General features: G+C 47.5%; 1 protein-coding gene across 4 annotated transcripts in view; it reads right to left on the reverse strand.

Annotated features, from left to right (window-relative positions):
• Positions 1-16,108, reverse strand: part of EDRF1 (erythroid differentiation regulatory factor 1) — a 35,968-nt gene that overhangs the window by 4,382 nt on the left and 15,478 nt on the right. For all 4 annotated transcript variants that reach the window (XM_066354836.1, XM_066354834.1, XM_066354835.1 and 1 more), the window contains 9 exons: positions 13,579-13,650; positions 13,144-13,294; positions 11,027-11,215; positions 10,504-10,704; positions 8,183-8,401; positions 7,131-7,354; positions 4,388-4,546; positions 4,083-4,232; positions 1,402-1,555 (listed from right to left, as the gene is read on the reverse strand). In XM_066354836.1, the coding sequence (XP_066210933.1) occupies positions 1,402-1,555; positions 4,083-4,232; positions 4,388-4,546; positions 7,131-7,354; positions 8,183-8,401; positions 10,504-10,704; positions 11,027-11,215; positions 13,144-13,294; positions 13,579-13,650 (1,519 nt within the window). The remainder of the gene's footprint in view (positions 1-1,401; positions 1,556-4,082; positions 4,233-4,387; positions 4,547-7,130; positions 7,355-8,182; positions 8,402-10,503; positions 10,705-11,026; positions 11,216-13,143; positions 13,295-13,578; positions 13,651-16,108) is intronic.

A 16,108-nucleotide genomic window follows, 5' to 3' on the forward strand; every position in this document is an offset into this window, starting at 1 on the left:
ACTTCTGAGACCCCTCGATTTGCAGCTGGTGTGAAGTGGTCTTGGGGATCCCCAATTCTGTAAATGGAATAACTATCACCTCTTCCTTTACATCATGAACCACATATTATCTTAAAGGGGCAGAGGGCAGATATTAAGTATATTAGGAAGCTAAATTTGAATCTTATGTACTAGAGAAAAAAAATAAAAGGCATTGTAAACTATAGCAGCATTTGTTAATCTGGCTAACCAAACACCCCAAATATTTGCATTACTTTTCTCGAGTATTCATAGTAGTAAACTTTTTTTTTGAGCAAGAAACAGAATGGAAAGGAGAGAGATGAGAAGTATCAACTCATAGTTGCGTCACTTTAGTTGTTCACTGATTGCTTCTCATACATGCCCTGACCAGGGGGCTCCAGCTGAGCCAGTGTCCCCTTGCTCAAGGCAGCGACCCCACACTCAAACTGGATGAATCTGTGCTCAAGCCAGTGACCTCGGGTTTCGAACCTGGGATCCTCAGCATCTCAAGTCAACGTTCTATCCACTGCACCACCACAGTCAGTATTAAACAATTTTTAAAAAGGGAATTAACTGTATTTATCATCCTAGCAAATTTGTTTCTGGTATGTATTCTTTTTTATAAAACTGATGCCTACTCACTAAGAAATTCAAACATGCAGAAAATTCAACGATGGAAATGCAGACAGAAGACACCCCAAACCTCCCCCGGAAAGAGCGACCCACACACCCGCTAGGCATTATATACTGGACAAAAGTTAACAAAAATGCTTTTAGTAAACTGTGTGTTTAAAACCTGTTCTGAACAGGTAGTATGTTCTCAAGATGTATGAAGCCCAAATCGGCACACGGGTGAAAGAACCCCCCCATCCCACGCAGCACTGTCATGTCACTGGTTTCCTGAGCCTCACACCCGGGCTGCTACGCTCTCACGTGTGTGTCAAGCTTTCCACTTTACTTATAGAAGCCCCTCTCCGGCCGGTCCCCTCTCCTGCCCGCTGCCTGACCTTGTCCAGGACCCACCTGGTCCAGAACCACAGCCCACGGCGGCAGCACCGCCGCATGGGTCACAGGGTTCCAGGGGACCCCCTTCTTCACCACTGCTCTTCTGTTCCTAACTTGTCCACAATGACTTCAATCGCTGTCTACACTGATTTGTTACACTTTTTTTTTCAGATGATACCTCACGAGCTGTCTTTCAACTTTCCTAGTCATCGAACATAATCTAATCTATTTCTCTAAGTTTAAAGAGCACTCACAGAGTGCGGAGACTTCTGGTCTCTACCCTAAGCCAATGATTGGGCAGAAAGAGGGAGAACAGTGTTCTGTCCACCCAGCAGGGGCCCAGAGGCCGGCTTTCCCCCGCCCGGCAGGGGCCCAGGGCCCGGCAGCGACACTCACCGGTCATCTGAAACTCCGCGAAGGCTACACGCTCCAGCTGCACACGCAGGAGCTCGCAGGGTGTGTCCTTCAGGACCTGGAAGAGCTTCACGGCCTTGCTGTAGTGGAGGTCGGCCAGCGCCCGGTGCTGCTTCCGCAGGTGCTCGTCGCCGACCTAGAGCCAGGGCGGGGTAAAAGCACCAAAGGCCTGGGTTCCACAGTGACCACCTAATCAGGCCCCTGCCCGCATCACTGCCCACTGAGCTTTCTAGTGTGTTGTTGCTCTAGAAGTCTTAGTGTGAGCGTTTACACTTCGGCCTGCAATCCAGTTTCAGGTAATTCAGTATGTGATGTGAGGTGGGAGTCCCACTCCATTCTGCCTGTGGGCAGCCATGTCTCAGGCTATTTGCTGAAAAGACAGGTCTTCCCCCACTGAAGTGCCCTGGAGCTCCGAAGCTGGCTTATGCCTTGAGGCGTTAGTATAAGGTCTACCGGAAAGTTCTGTCCGTTTTTGGAATAAAACAAAATACAAATTTTTCTTACCGTCAATAAACTTTATGGGAAACTTTATTAAATAATATAATTGCATTATTAATGATTTGCCATCATGAGGGCAATTTGTATATCCCATTTTTAAAAAATGTTTTTATCTTTTATTTTTTATTTTTATTTATATTCATTTTAGAGGAGAGAGAGATTGAGAGAGACAGACAGACAGACATAAGGAGGGGAGGAGCAGGAAGCTTCAACTCCCATATGTGCCTTGACCGTGCAAGCCCAGGGTTTTGAACCAGCGACCTCAGCGTTCCAGGTCAACGCTTTATCCACTGCGCCACCACAGGTCAGGCTGTTTTTATCTTTTGATGCGAAAAATTGAACCAGTGCTTGTTTGATATCTTCTTCATTTTTGAATTTTTTGCCCTTCAAAAAATTTTGTAAGGACAAAAACAAGTGATAGTAGGAGGGTGCGAAGTCCGGGGAATATGGTAGATGAGACAGACATGCTTCTGTAGCATTTCTTCCTTGTTGAAATTCGTAAAAATTACAGTGGCGTAAATGAACTTTATCAGTAGCCATGGGTACACTATCGTTTCACACATAAGACTAATGTGAATCAACTTTGTTTTAGTTAATTTGCTACGTCAGTATGTATACATTAAGTGATAAAAATAGAGGCACATATGCACCAAATAAACGTGCTTACGTGTCAAAACTTGTGATAGAAACGGACAGAACTTTCCGGTAGACCATATATTAGGCCATCTATGTTCTAGGTCAGGGGTCCCCAAACTTTTTACACAGGGGGCAGTTCAACATCCCTCAGACCGTTGGAGGGCCGGACTATAAAAAAAACTATGAACAAATCCCTATGCACACTGCATATATCTTATTTTAAAGTAAAAAAACAAAACAGAAACAAATACAATATTTAAAATAAAGAACAAGTAAATTTAAATCAACAAACTGACCAGTATTTCAATGGGAACTATGCTCCTCTCACTGACCACCAATGAAAGAGATGCCCCTTCCAGAAGTGCGGCGGGGGCCGGATAAATGGCCTCAGGGGGCCGCATGCAGCTCGCGGGCTATAGTTTGGGGACCCCTGTTCTATGCAAACCTGAATCTTGGCTGGGCAAATGGAGAGAGTCAAGGGCTAGCGCAAGGAGGAGGGAGATCCTCTCTGATTAAGCTGGACCTCAAAGGACAGTAACCTCTGGATTAATGCAACTTGAAAGTAAACTCTTGCCCAAAGGAGTGCAAGATAAGTTGTCCCGGTTCTAAGCTAAGAGGAAAATCAAAACCAAACCATCCCTCAGAAACTGGAAGCCCAGGACGCCCAGCAGACGCAAGACAACCTTTCTGAACAAAGGCGCCTTCAGCCTAGGTCTCAGATTATTCTTAGAAATACATGGATCTGAGCACAGACTCATCGGGGTAGATTACTTCTAAGAGGCTCAAAGGGAAACAACCACAAGTCCAGTAATCAGTGAGTGGATAAACTGTGACACGATCACTTCACAAACACGACGGGACTGAGAAAGTGAGCAGCCATGGGTACCAGCCCGAAGAATCTCAGCAACAGGACGCCGAGTACAGCAATGCAGCCGCAGAAGAGTCTGGAGAGATGATTTGTCTCCAAGGCTCACAAGCAAGTCAAGCGGGAATGTATTGCTTCCGTGGTAAAAACCGAAAGGTCTGAGCACAGCAGAAAATCCAGGCCAGTGCTTACTCGGGTGGGTGCGGAGGAACTCGACAGGGAGGCCGCAGGGGACCCCATTCTCCCCTCCCTAACCTCACAGCGAGGGACGCAGGCCTTGCTTCCTGGTATTCATCTGTATGCATGCTTCCCATACATTTCCTACTTTTACATGTGTGCTATATTTCACAATAAAAATTCTAAAACATGGGAGATGGGTACTTCAAGATTTACAAAAAACTATTCTTATAATTTCTAAGTATATTTTAAAAAGTCAAAATAGTAATACACCCAGGCAAATATACAACTTTGCAGACCAAGACCCAATTATGGTGGAGAGAATTACACGGCATCAGGCGAACGGGGGAATGCCTACACTCCACGTTTCTCTAAGTAGCTACTGGAACAGACGGCATTTCAAATACATGTTGCAATGTAAGAAAAGCACCCCAAACACTTCGGAACGGACTTGGCCCAGATCATGAGCTGGCGAGGCGGCAGGTACCTGGTTCCTGAGGCAGCTGTGGTACATGGATGCCAGCCTGTGGTGGACGGTGGCCGCCCGGTACTGGCACAGGGGCTGCCGCGCAGACGCCGAGTCCACGTCACAGTGCTTCAGGGACTTCATCATCGCCTCACTGACCTCTTTCTCTATCTGGTCATTTATTTTTAAGGGGGAGGCAAAGAAAAGAGATAAGCCCACAATTTTAAGTAGGAAGTTCAGAAACACTGACATCCTGACTGTCAGAGGAAATGCCCTGTCAGGAGAACCACAGGTGAGGACTGCTCTGTCCCCCTAGGCACACGCACCTGCTCCTGGGCCTTTCTGGAGAGCGGAGCATAGTCCTGCTGCAGCGTGGCCATCGTGAAGTACGTGGTGGACAGCTCCCAGTTCACCGAGTCCCAGACAGCTGGGTGCCTGTCCCGCGTCCCCAGGGACCGCAGAGCTTTCAGGTAGTAATCCACAGCCTGGGGGGAGGGGGCAGTCAGAACTCCGCGCCTGCGCGCACATGCACGCACCGCATCCAGGGCACTGTGTCCCAGTGCATGTCCTTCCAAGTCTCGGGAACTGCACCGGCTGGGGCGGGGCTACGTAAGGGTACCGCCTTCGCCCCACGTTTCCAGCCCACTTCTATTCTACCCGCAGCCACAGTGCTCCCTGCCTCCCGCTGCCCCCTCGGGCGCTTCCTTTGTCTGTGTTCTCTCCACAGGAGCATTGCCGCTTATATAACAAATAAAACAAGAAATAAAAAAACAGATGAATCTAAGGATAAATAATGGCCATAAAGGAAAAAAAAAGGCAGCTCCCCCCCACTGCTCCTCCTCCTGAAACAGGTGGTCATATGTTCAAGCAACAAATCACAGTCACTAAGCAGCAACTTCTACATCTCTTGTGCATCGACCTCCTCTCTTGTGTATACGTACACTTAAAAACACTCGGCCTTGGCCCTGGCCGATTGGCTCAGCGGTGGAGCGTCGGCCTGGCGTGCGGGAGACCCAGGTTCGGTTCCCGGCCAGGGCACATAGGATAGGCGCCCATTTGCTTCTCCACCCCCCCCCTCTTCCCTCTCTGTCTCTCTCTTCCCCTCCCGCAGCCAAGGCTCCATTGGAGCGGGGATGGCCCGGGCGCTGGGGATGGCTCCTTGGCCTCTGCCCCGGGCGCTGGGGTGGCTCTGGTCGCGGCAGAGCGACGCCTCGGAGGGGCAGAGTATCGCCCCCTGGTGGGCAGAGCTTCGCCCCTGGTGAGCGTGCCGGGTGGATCCCAGTCGGGCGCGTGCGGGAGTCTGGCTGTCTCTCCCCGTTTCCAGCTTCAGAAAAATACAAAAAACAAAACAAAAAACAAAACAAAACAAAACAAAAAAACACTCGGCCTTTTATTCTAAACTTCACCAGGCCGTGAATGTTCATCCCCAGAGCAGCCGACACAGCTCTGAGAACAGGTCTCTGCTCAGACCAGAGTGTCCCCACGAAAGCTTACGTGAACAGAGGTAGCAGAAAGCAGAAGCAATGACCAATAGCGTGGAAAATTCAGTGTTCCCAACCCAAAATTGAGTGCAGTCTTACTTTGTTCACCACAACTGAAACGCTTAGTCACGTCTATTTTACATTAAGTGCAACACTCTTAGGAGCTCTCTGAATGTTCTGGTATTTCGGGACACGTCTCTCTTACAGATGCACAGACAGCCAGATAAAGCCTGGCTCTCAGACACAGCTCTCCGTCTGGGGCTGGATGCCAACACACCGAGTTGTTTCCTGGGAGCAGCCAGCGGGGCTGGGACAGGGACTGGACACGGGACATCGCTGCTCCTGCGTGCACGGCCTCAGCAATGGCTCACTGCGAGCAGAGGCTGAATGCCGTTACTGCTTTTTGCCTTTCTTGCTAAAAGCAAAAAACCTCTTCAGATTTTTCGGTTACTGAAAACAAGGACTAACGGTCTTTTATAAAATCCAACTTATAAAAAGTCAGGGAGTCTTGATTTAAATGTGTGCTCGTTTTCAAATACCCTCTCCAAAAAATATTTTGATAAAAATATCTTGCCTCCTGACCAGGCGGTGGCGCAGTGGATAGTGTGTCAGACAAGGATGCAGAGGACCCAGGGTCAAGACCCCGAGGTCGCCAGCTTGAGTGCGGGCTCATCTGGTTTGAGCAAAGTTCACCAGCTTGGACCCAAGGTCACTGGCTCGAGCAATGGGTTTATTCGGTCTGCTGAAGGCCCGCAGTCAAGGCACATATGTGAAAGTAATCAATGAAGAACTAAGGTGTCGCAGCGAAAAACTGATGATTGATGCTTCTCATCTCTCCGTTCCTGTCTGTTCCTGTCTATCCCTCTCTCTGACTCTCTGTCTCTGTAAAAACAAAACAAACTATATATATATTGCCAAAAAATATTTGATAAGTAAAAGAAACTCAATTTTTAAATTTCAAAAAAGTTTAAATTTGGAAGTTTTTCTTACATATTCACCATTTACTTTTTTAAACATACAGATTTTTTTGTTCATTTTTGGCCCTTTCTTCTATTGGGACAGTTTACTTTCAGTGATTCGTAGTTGCTATATAGCAAGGGCTTATTAAGCTCTGACCTATCCTGTGTACTATAAATATTTCCCTAGATTGTGGCTTGCTTTTCAATTTTGTCTGCTGCTGTGCATGTAAAAACTTTATTTTTGCACACTTAAATTTATCCATCTTTTAGTCCACGATTTCTGCTTGTGTGATGCTGGCAAAGTCCTTGCCCGTTCCATGAAAGGGTCTTCTTCCCATCATTTCCCCTGGCACCTCTATAGCCCCCTCCCCAGGTGAGCTTTAACCCGTCGGACATTCACTCTTCCCTGAACCCTTATCTTTCTCCTACCAGTTCACTGTCATCTTCAACACCAAACCCTCAGGGCTCCCAGGCCTGCTGCTGAGGGTTCTTTCATGGTCTGTCTAGTCCTGTGCCGTCACCACAGTTTCCCATATTTTAGTTTTATAGTCTTTGAGTGGAACAATGAAAAATGTTAATGACAATTAGGGATAAATGGATGAAGTCCAACATTTAAGCCAGTGTGTTACCTTATTATAATACAAGCCTTCTTCTGGTGAAAATTCACGTTTAAATTCGTCCCCTGCGCCACAGTGCGCCTGGGCACAAATTCGCATGAGTCTTCCCGTGTTACACAACAAAAGGGCAGCATTTGTAGCGTCACCAATTGACTCAAAGTTGTGAATTCCTTTTTCAAAACAAGCAAAGCTTTTTTTCCACAACTGCTGCTCTGCAGCAGACACGTTTTTGCTCACTGCATAAAACAAAGAAACACAACTGTGTTAGCAGACCTGTGGAAACCCAGGCTACCAGGCTCGCAATGTTTTATACACAGACATACACACACACGCATGTACCGGTATATATGCATGTATGTATGTGTGTTTATGAGACAAATTTTTGAAAAAAGCACAGGTTCTCCCACTAGTAATGAACTCCTTCTCTCCCTAATGTCAAGCACAGTTCACAGATCAACAAGCACATAACTCATACAGCTCTCCATCGCAGCCCTGTCCATGTCTATGAACCACGCCAGCTCGCCGCCACTGAAAACGCCCACTGGGCACTACGGCTCTGGTTCCTTCCTGATGCCGCCATTCCGCCGGGACAGCCCACAGCCCTCCCTTTCCCAGGCCTGCCTGCTGACACCCTACCTGACGGGACATGGCCCAAACTACGCCTTCTTCCCTAAAGCCTTCCAAGAACCCCCAACTTGCATAGGCGCCCCCTCTCCCAGCATGAAGCATCTGTGCCGGGGCCCTGTGTGACACTGGGCACTCACATCCTCCTGCCCAGAGGAGGCCGGGTGCAGCCACCACACCGCCAGCATCGGGCCTGGCCCGGGGTGGCTGTCCAGCTCCCTTCTGACTGAGCAGATGGGGTGTGGAGGGCACTGAAATGATGAATTCCAGGGAAAAGTAATGTTTTTTCCTAATTTGATTTCTTGAGAATTTGAGAACAAAAGATTTTTTAACAGAGCACCCACAACGTAAAATCAAGTGCCACAGCTCCCTGCCTGAACCACATAAAGTTACTGTGATTTGCTAACAGACAGGCAAGAGAGGACTCCAGAGATACTCACCCAGTCTCTCACTCTGCAGCGCAGCGGCCTGATTCATATAAAACACGCCGATTTCATTTCTAACGTTACCCATTCTCTTCAATACTTGTACGTAGTGTTCTGTGTTCTGGCTTTTTAAGTCACTAAATTGCAAGATTTCATGAGCAGCCTCATAACATTTACAACTAACTGAGAGTTGACTTTCTAAGTCTGTAGACAAATCAGTTGCCCATGCAAATCCTTGAAAGAAAAAAAAAAGGAAACATCACTGAGTCATGTAAATCCTACTTCCTTAGCATCTGAGTAACCGGATACTTCTAATATAACAAACAAACATAATACAGTATAAATATACTAAGATTCAATTAATAACACTAAAAATGTTAGTTTCGAAGTAAAGATCTCTTTATTCAGAAAACTGTATTTTCTTGGGACCTGCCTAAAAATATCAAACAATCCCCATGACCTGGATTTTATAGGTACACTTGCTTACTGGTACAGGCCTCAGGTTGTCTACGGGCAGAGGGTAAACCACGTTTTCCTTTTAATAAGTGGAAGTAGTTCTTGAAATAAAGCTCTGACTGCCCCCAGAGGCAGCTGCGTGCATTTCAGTTCGCCAATGTCCCTTTGACTCCCTGAAGTTGCTAGATGAGCTCTCAAAGACTCAGACCCGCCACCTAGTGGGGATGGAGTAAACTCAGAGCCCAAATTCCAGGGGGAAAAGGGTAGCACTCCTGCTAGAGACCCTCAAATATGTACACGAGAGAGCCTCACTCTCACAAAGAACTTTAAATCAGATTAATATAACAAGAGTAGTGAAAACACATGAGAATCTCTCATCATGCCTATTAAGATACAATGAGCAGTTAGGGAGAGGAAATACTCCATCTCCTCCCCAAGGACTTCTCTGGGTATAGGTAGGAGGCAGAGAGCAATGACTCAGACCACGTACGAGCATAACACAGCACTTCACGACACAGTATCGAAGATGACCGACACAACTGTCTTAGAGCTTGTTTTGTTTTTAATTTATTGATTTTAGAGCAGTGGTTCTCAACCTGTGGGTCGCGACCCTGGAGGGGGTTGAACGACCAAAACGCCGGGGTCGCGACCCACAGGTTGAGAACCGCTGTTTTAGAGAGTAAGGGGGGGCGGAGAGAGCGAGAGAGAGAGCGAGAGCGAGAGAGAGAGAAAGGGGAACACTGATCTGTTGCTCTGTGTGCCCTGAATGGGGATCAAACCAGTTAACCTCCAGGCTCGGGCAGACGCTCGAAACCAGTGGTAGTCAGCCTGGTCCCTACCGCCCCCTAGTGGGTGTTCCAGCTTTCATGGTGGGCAGTAGCAGAGCAACCAAAGTATAAATAAAAAGATAGATTTAACTATAGTAAGTTGTTTTATAAAGATTTATTCTGCCAGACTTAGCGAAAATCTGACATAAAGTACTTGGTAAGTAATTATTATTATATGCTTTAACTTGCTGTAAGTCTGCTTTATAAATTTTATAGAGTAAAGTTACTTCCCTACTTTATAAATCACCATGACTGTGAAACCGGTGGGTGGTTAGAAAATTTTACTACTAACAAGAGATACAAAAGTGGACGGTAGGTATGAAAAGGTTGACTACCCCTGATCTAAACCAACTCAGCTATCTGGCTAGGGCAGGATTAGAGCTCGTTTTACAGTTAGTCCTAGCTGTATAATCAGTAATTATAAAATACTTCAAAAGCATTTCATATACAAATACACAGGATTACGCTCAACATTAAAATGAAGAAATAAAGGAAACAAAGCAAAGCAATACCAAAACACGAGCACGGCGGCCCCTTTCCTGGACACTCCCCACCAGGCCCGGGCGGACCGGGCGCCCCGGGGTGACCGCTCCATGTCGACCCCTTTCCTAGACACTCCCCACCAGGCCCGGCCGGGCTGGGTGTCCCACTGCCTACCTTTTTTTTTTTTTTTTTTTTTTGTATTTTTCTGAAGCCAGAAATGGGGAGAGACAGTCAGACAGACCCCCGCATGCGCCCGACCGGGATCCACCCGGCACACCCACCAGGGGCGACGCTCTGCCCCTCCGGGGCGTCGCTCTGTTGCGACCAGAGCCACTCTAGCGCCCGGGGCAGAGGCCAAGGAGCCATCCCCAGTGCCCGGGCCATCTTTGCTCCAATGGAGCCTCGGCTGCGGGAGGGGAAGAGAGAGACAGAGAGGAAGGAGAGGGGGAGGGGTGGAGAAGCAGATGGGCGCTTCTCCTGTGTGCCCTGGCCGGGAATCGAATCCGGGACTTCTGCACGCCAGGCTGACGCTCTACCACTGAGCCAACCGGCCAGGGCCCCACTGCCTACCTTGACAGCTGGACTCCCTATGGAGGCTGTGCAGGATCTCCTGGTCCTCTTTGGTCTGGTAATGAAACTCCTCGAGGTACGCCGCCCTGTTGTTTGCGTTCTGGGCCAGCATCAGCTGGATGTCGCCACAGAGGGTCAGGTACTGAGAGAGGAAGAGCAGCACCTCTGACAGCATGTTGGTGCAGAGGCAGCAGTAAGTATCTAGGGGAAAGGGTGGGCGGGGGGGAAATGAATGCACACAGGAAGTATTAAGACAATCTGCTACCAGCTGAACGCTTTGTACCACTGTTTCTACTTTAAGTTTACTTTTTGTCAGATATTAAACAAACATGGCTTCATGTATTTCAAAATGAAGACATATTAACCCACTTAGAGCAGAAAATATAAAGCCTAGGTAACACAAAAAGAGTTGTTATAAAATTAAATTTTACGGCAGAAGCAGGAGCCAAGTTTTACAATGATTCAGATGTCTCCCGCTCTCCCTCCCAGTGCCTGTTAGACACGTCCACTCACGGCGACTCACCGTGGCTCTGCAAAGCCAACTTAATGTATCGTAAGGCTCTTCCGTACTTCTGAAGGCTCATGGCAGCGTCAGACAAAACATAATAGGCCTTTGATGACTTGAGAATCAGCTGCAGTTTCATTTTATGTTGCCAAGAACCAGGGATCATTCCAGATTGGCTGGAATAATTACCCTTCTGAAGGGAGCCCACTATGACACGGGGGAAAAAGCAGCACATTTTATTTGATTGTAAGTCTCACCATAAAAAATAATTTGTTTCTTATTAGAAACACTCTAGGCGCAGGCACTATTGTCACATGACAGGTAAACAACACGCCTTACTACTAACCACAATGGAGTAAAACCACAATGTTTCAACAGAGGCTCACTTGAGATTCCTTTCAGGGTCACTTTGTGACTGAGCTCACGACTGACACCTGCCTCCTCTGTCCAGTCTACACATCAACCTGCCAGCAAGTTTCCCCTCTCAGAGCACAGCTTTGATCACAGCAGAACCCCTTCTAAAACGTGCAAGTGGCCTCTCACCACTTACGAAGTTGTGTCTAAACACCTCAGCCCACCTCCTACGCTGCATCTTTCAGCCTTACCTCCCAGCACCCACCCGACTGTCCATTAGCCAAGGTCACGTTATTGCTCGTTGCCTACAGAGGCCTGCTCCTCCCATCTCCTGTCTTAGAGGACTGTTCCCTCTATCAGAGATGTTCCTTACTTAAAGTCTGGCCACCACCTCCTTCATCCAACATCACTCTCTGCCAAGTACTATGCTAAGCGCCAGAAACAATGACAGGAAGTCACTCGGCTCCCACCCTTGAGGAGTCAAAGACTCGAGGTGGAGACAGGCTGATGACATAAACCACAACAAAACGGAAGTGCAGTCTCAGAGGTAAGAACAAAATGTTGTGGGAACCACTCTCCCCCAGCTCCCAGCCTCCAGAGCTCTGTTTCTTTGATCAGTTACAACACGTAAGTCCTTCAAAGCAATGAACAGAACAGCCGCTACTGTGCTTGTATCTGTGCAAGTGTTTCCTCCCCCCACCACTGCACACATTCTATGTGTGAGGCACGGGGAGAAAACCAGAGGTGAGTACGGTGAAGTTCTGGCTCACAACTGTGTCTGTGTACAAGCCTGTTCAACAAAGCTCACTGTGGTAGGCTTCAGTGGGGAAAGGTGAGCGTGGAGACCTTGAACACGAGCAGGACTTTCAACAGCTGGGGGAGGGGGGGGGGCAGGCAGGGACGGAGGGAGAGACAGAGCACAGCACAGAAATGTCTAATGTCCTGGGTGGTTCTCCTCCTTGCAGTCAGGGCCAGGGCTGGCACAGAAGAGCTACACAGGTGCTGGGGACCCCCCCAGTTATGTTCATGAAGGAAAAAATCTCAAACCACTTGGCATTCTTCCAAACATACAGGCTTTCAAAGCACTTTTCTAAACAACTAAAACTGATTTTAAAAGGAAGAAGGGATAAGCTGGAAAAAAAACATAACTCAGAAGAAAATAAGCCCGGACGTTTACTGCCAAGTCTGTGTGCTCCTCATGGAGTGACGTTCCCGAGGAACAGAAAGGATTAACTGTGACATTGCTAGCTTATTCAAGCACCACGAGGTAACCATGGCTAAGGCTTTGGGGGTGCTTATGATGTGTACTGGTCCAAACAGTCCACATAATCATTTAATCCACTAACAGACCTTTAAAGTAGGCATGATACTGTCTCCACTTTGAGAGAAAACAAGGCTCACCAAAGGGAACCCCCCACCCCAGCCCAGCAGGGTCTGGAGCTAGAAGTCCGGTTCCTCGGGTGCTCTTGACGCTCGCCTGCTCTTCCTGAGGCAGTACAAGCTCCGGAGGACCCAGCCGCTGGAGGCACTAGTCCACAGTGGGTGCCAGGAAGAGGCAGGTTCCGTGTGCTCCTACTAGTCACCCAGGAAGGATCCAAGTGCTCCTGCTCTGTTTGATGTTTTCAGTGAAAGGGTCCTTCCCCTACTTCCCATTCCCACACTACCCTTTTCCTGAATCCCTGCCAGTGAATGCCGTAACTGCCACCAGCCTCCGTTGTTAAAGGAGTGGTGTGTACACTATTCTATTGAAAAGGCCTGATCTGAACATCAATTCCACGTACTTTTGTCCAAGAACAAGGCCATCTGCTTCTCTAGACCCTCAGGGCCCCCTCTTGCAGATTCATCTTCATATTTTAATGGGATCGGGGTGCTGGGGTCAGCTGCAGGGAGGTCGCTTTCCTTCTTCATGCTGCTATCCACAGACTTTAAACCCTTTAAGAAAAGGAGAAACATTAACTGTACATGTAACTGAGATCAACTACAAACTAAATATAAGGCAGCATCGACACTACTGCATACAGTTAGGAGAGTTTCTATTTTGAGACAGACTTTAAAAACTACATTTGACCCAAAAGAGTTGGGAGAAACTAATTTTCACTTTATGCTTAAGGGGAAAAAGATCATGGCCGAGTATCATTCAGACACCAACAAACAAATGCTATTTGCATATCAAGTACCAATTTTACCTAATAGCGAAGACTAAACCCCAAATGTACCTCCAGAACATAACTAAGCACAAGTCGACAGCGTTCTTCTGTGTCATGGCAGACAGGAAACGCACAGCTGGGCTGCAGAAACAGACAGGTACAGTCATTACACACTCCCCATGTGACCAGTCCACAGCTCTTAGCGCCTGGGAGTTCCTCAACCTCCACACACCATAACTTCAAAATGGGCTTGTGCAGTCAGCTCAGTGAGGTAGTAAGGTTAATGTACTATTGTGACTGCTGACTAAATTGATATAATAAGCATCTTCAACACAAATCCTGCTTGACAAAAAGATCTTCTGGCATACATGCTGTTTTAAGCGCTTAAAATTTTTTAAATGATTCTATTACAAAATAGTGAGTGTGAGTAGTAACATTTTAGATAAATGTACACCTAGTCTACTAGGTCAGCTCAACTTCTAATTAGCACTGATACCTGGTAACATAGTTCACAATATCATCAATTTAGCAATAAGTTAACAAGAACCACCAATGGTCTCACTGTATACCTTATATGCTTAATTAGGGGCAAAGCCAGCTGACAACCTCCGTCTACTAAATCAGGGGTCCCCAAACTTTTTACACAGGGGGCCAGTTCACTGTCCCTCAGACCATTGGAGGGCCGGACTATAAAAAAAAACTATGAACAAATCCCTATGCACACTGCACATATCTTATTTTAAAGTAAAAAAACAAACAAAACAGGAACAAATACAATATTTAAAATAAAGAACAAGTAAATTTAAATCAACAAACTGACCAGTATTTCAATGGGAACTATGCTCCTCTCACTGACCACCAATGAAAGAGGTGCTCCTTCTGGAAGTGCGGCGGGGGCCGGATAAATGGCCTCAGGGGGCCGCATGCGGCCCCCGGGCCGTAGTTTGGGGACCCCTGTACTAAATGTACTGTGTGCAAGGGCCCTGCCAGGCGCTGTCCGTCAGAGAGCCCCGCCCTGGGATCCCGCCCACTGCAGAAGAGAAGCAAGCACAGAGGAGCAGTCCATCCAAGGACACAGGAGTCAGGGCTGGGCCGGGGCTCTGCAGCCACACTGACTCCATGTTTCAGAAAGGACACCGTGAAGGCAAAGCCGACTAAAACACTTTTGTATGAACATGACAACTGCATTTCTGAGTGCTTCAGAGTGACAGAAAGTGTTGTCTCTGTAAAGACCTGTAAACTCATATATCACTACATCTTTATCATCTAATTGCTTCATAAACACCCAGGGTCTTGTGTGACAATGCAGTTTCCCAAATACATGTCACTTCCACAACCAATAATTCTGTTTCTAATGAGAAAAACTGTTTTTTATGCTCCCGAGGGGTTCATGATGGAGGTGCACTGACATTCAGATGGGCAGGAAGCAACCTCTCCTGCAGTCACTCAGCCAAGCACCCAACAAGCTCCCGTGATGTGTCTGAGGTGTGGTAAGATGTGTGCACGCCTGCAGGGAGCCTGCACTCCAGTGAGGGGAGACGGGCAGACACAAAAACTTCAGGTACAGACCCCTCTGCAGAGGAACGGACAGAGCATGCTCTGGCTGGAGTGGCCAGGGGAGGTCTCCTGGAGAAGAGGACATGCCAGTCAAGACGGGAGGCATAGAAAAAGGCACCATGAGAAGATCTGGGGCAGGCCAAGTTCCGGCAAAAGGAATGGCGAATGCCAACGCCCTGGGACGGGCATGAGCTCGATGAGCTTGAGAGACAGAGAAGAGGTGCGTGGTGCGAGTACATGTGGGGAAGTGAAAGGAGAGAGGGTGGGAAAGACAGACGATGCTTTAGAGCAGGGGTCCCCAAACTGCAGCCCCCTGAGGCCATTTATCCTGTCCCCACCACACTTCTGGAAGGGGCACCTCTTTCACTGGTGGCAGTGAGAGGAGCATAGTTCCCATTGAAATACTGGTCAGTTTGTTGATTTAAATTTACTTGTTCTGCCTGACCAGGCGGTGGCGCAGTGGATAGAGCATCGGACTGGGATGTGGAAGGACCCAGGTTCGAGACCCCGAGGTCTCCAGCTTGAGCACAGGCTTATCTGGCTTGAGCAAAAAACTCGCCAGCTTGATCCCAGGGTCGATGGCTCGAGCAAGGGGTTACTCGGTCTGCTGAAGGCCCATGGTCAAGGCACATATGAGAAAGCAATCAATGAACAACTAAGGTGTTGCAACGAGAAACTGATGATTGATGCTTCTCATCTCTCTCCATTCCTGTCTGTCCCTATCTATCGCTCTCTCTGACTCTCTGTTTCTGTAAAAATAAAAATTAAAAAAAAATTTACTTGTTCTTTATTTTAAATATTGTATTTGTTCCCGTTTTGTTTTTTTACTTTAAAATAAGATATGTGCAGTGTGCATAGCGATTTGTTCATAGGTTTTTTTATAGGCCAGTCCTCCAACGGTCTGAGGAACAATGAACTGGCCCCCTGTGTAAAAAGTTTGGGGCCCCTGCTTTAGGGGGACAGAGGAGTCCCCTATAAACCTATTGCAATATCAAGTTTCCATCTGAAAGTTAAACTCAGAGCTTAGATTAAAAGTATCTAC

The sequence above is a fragment of the Saccopteryx leptura genome, chromosome 13, assembly GCF_036850995.1.
Source record: "Saccopteryx leptura isolate mSacLep1 chromosome 13, mSacLep1_pri_phased_curated, whole genome shotgun sequence".
In the NCBI taxonomy this organism is placed as follows: Eukaryota; Metazoa; Chordata; class Mammalia; order Chiroptera; family Emballonuridae; genus Saccopteryx; species Saccopteryx leptura.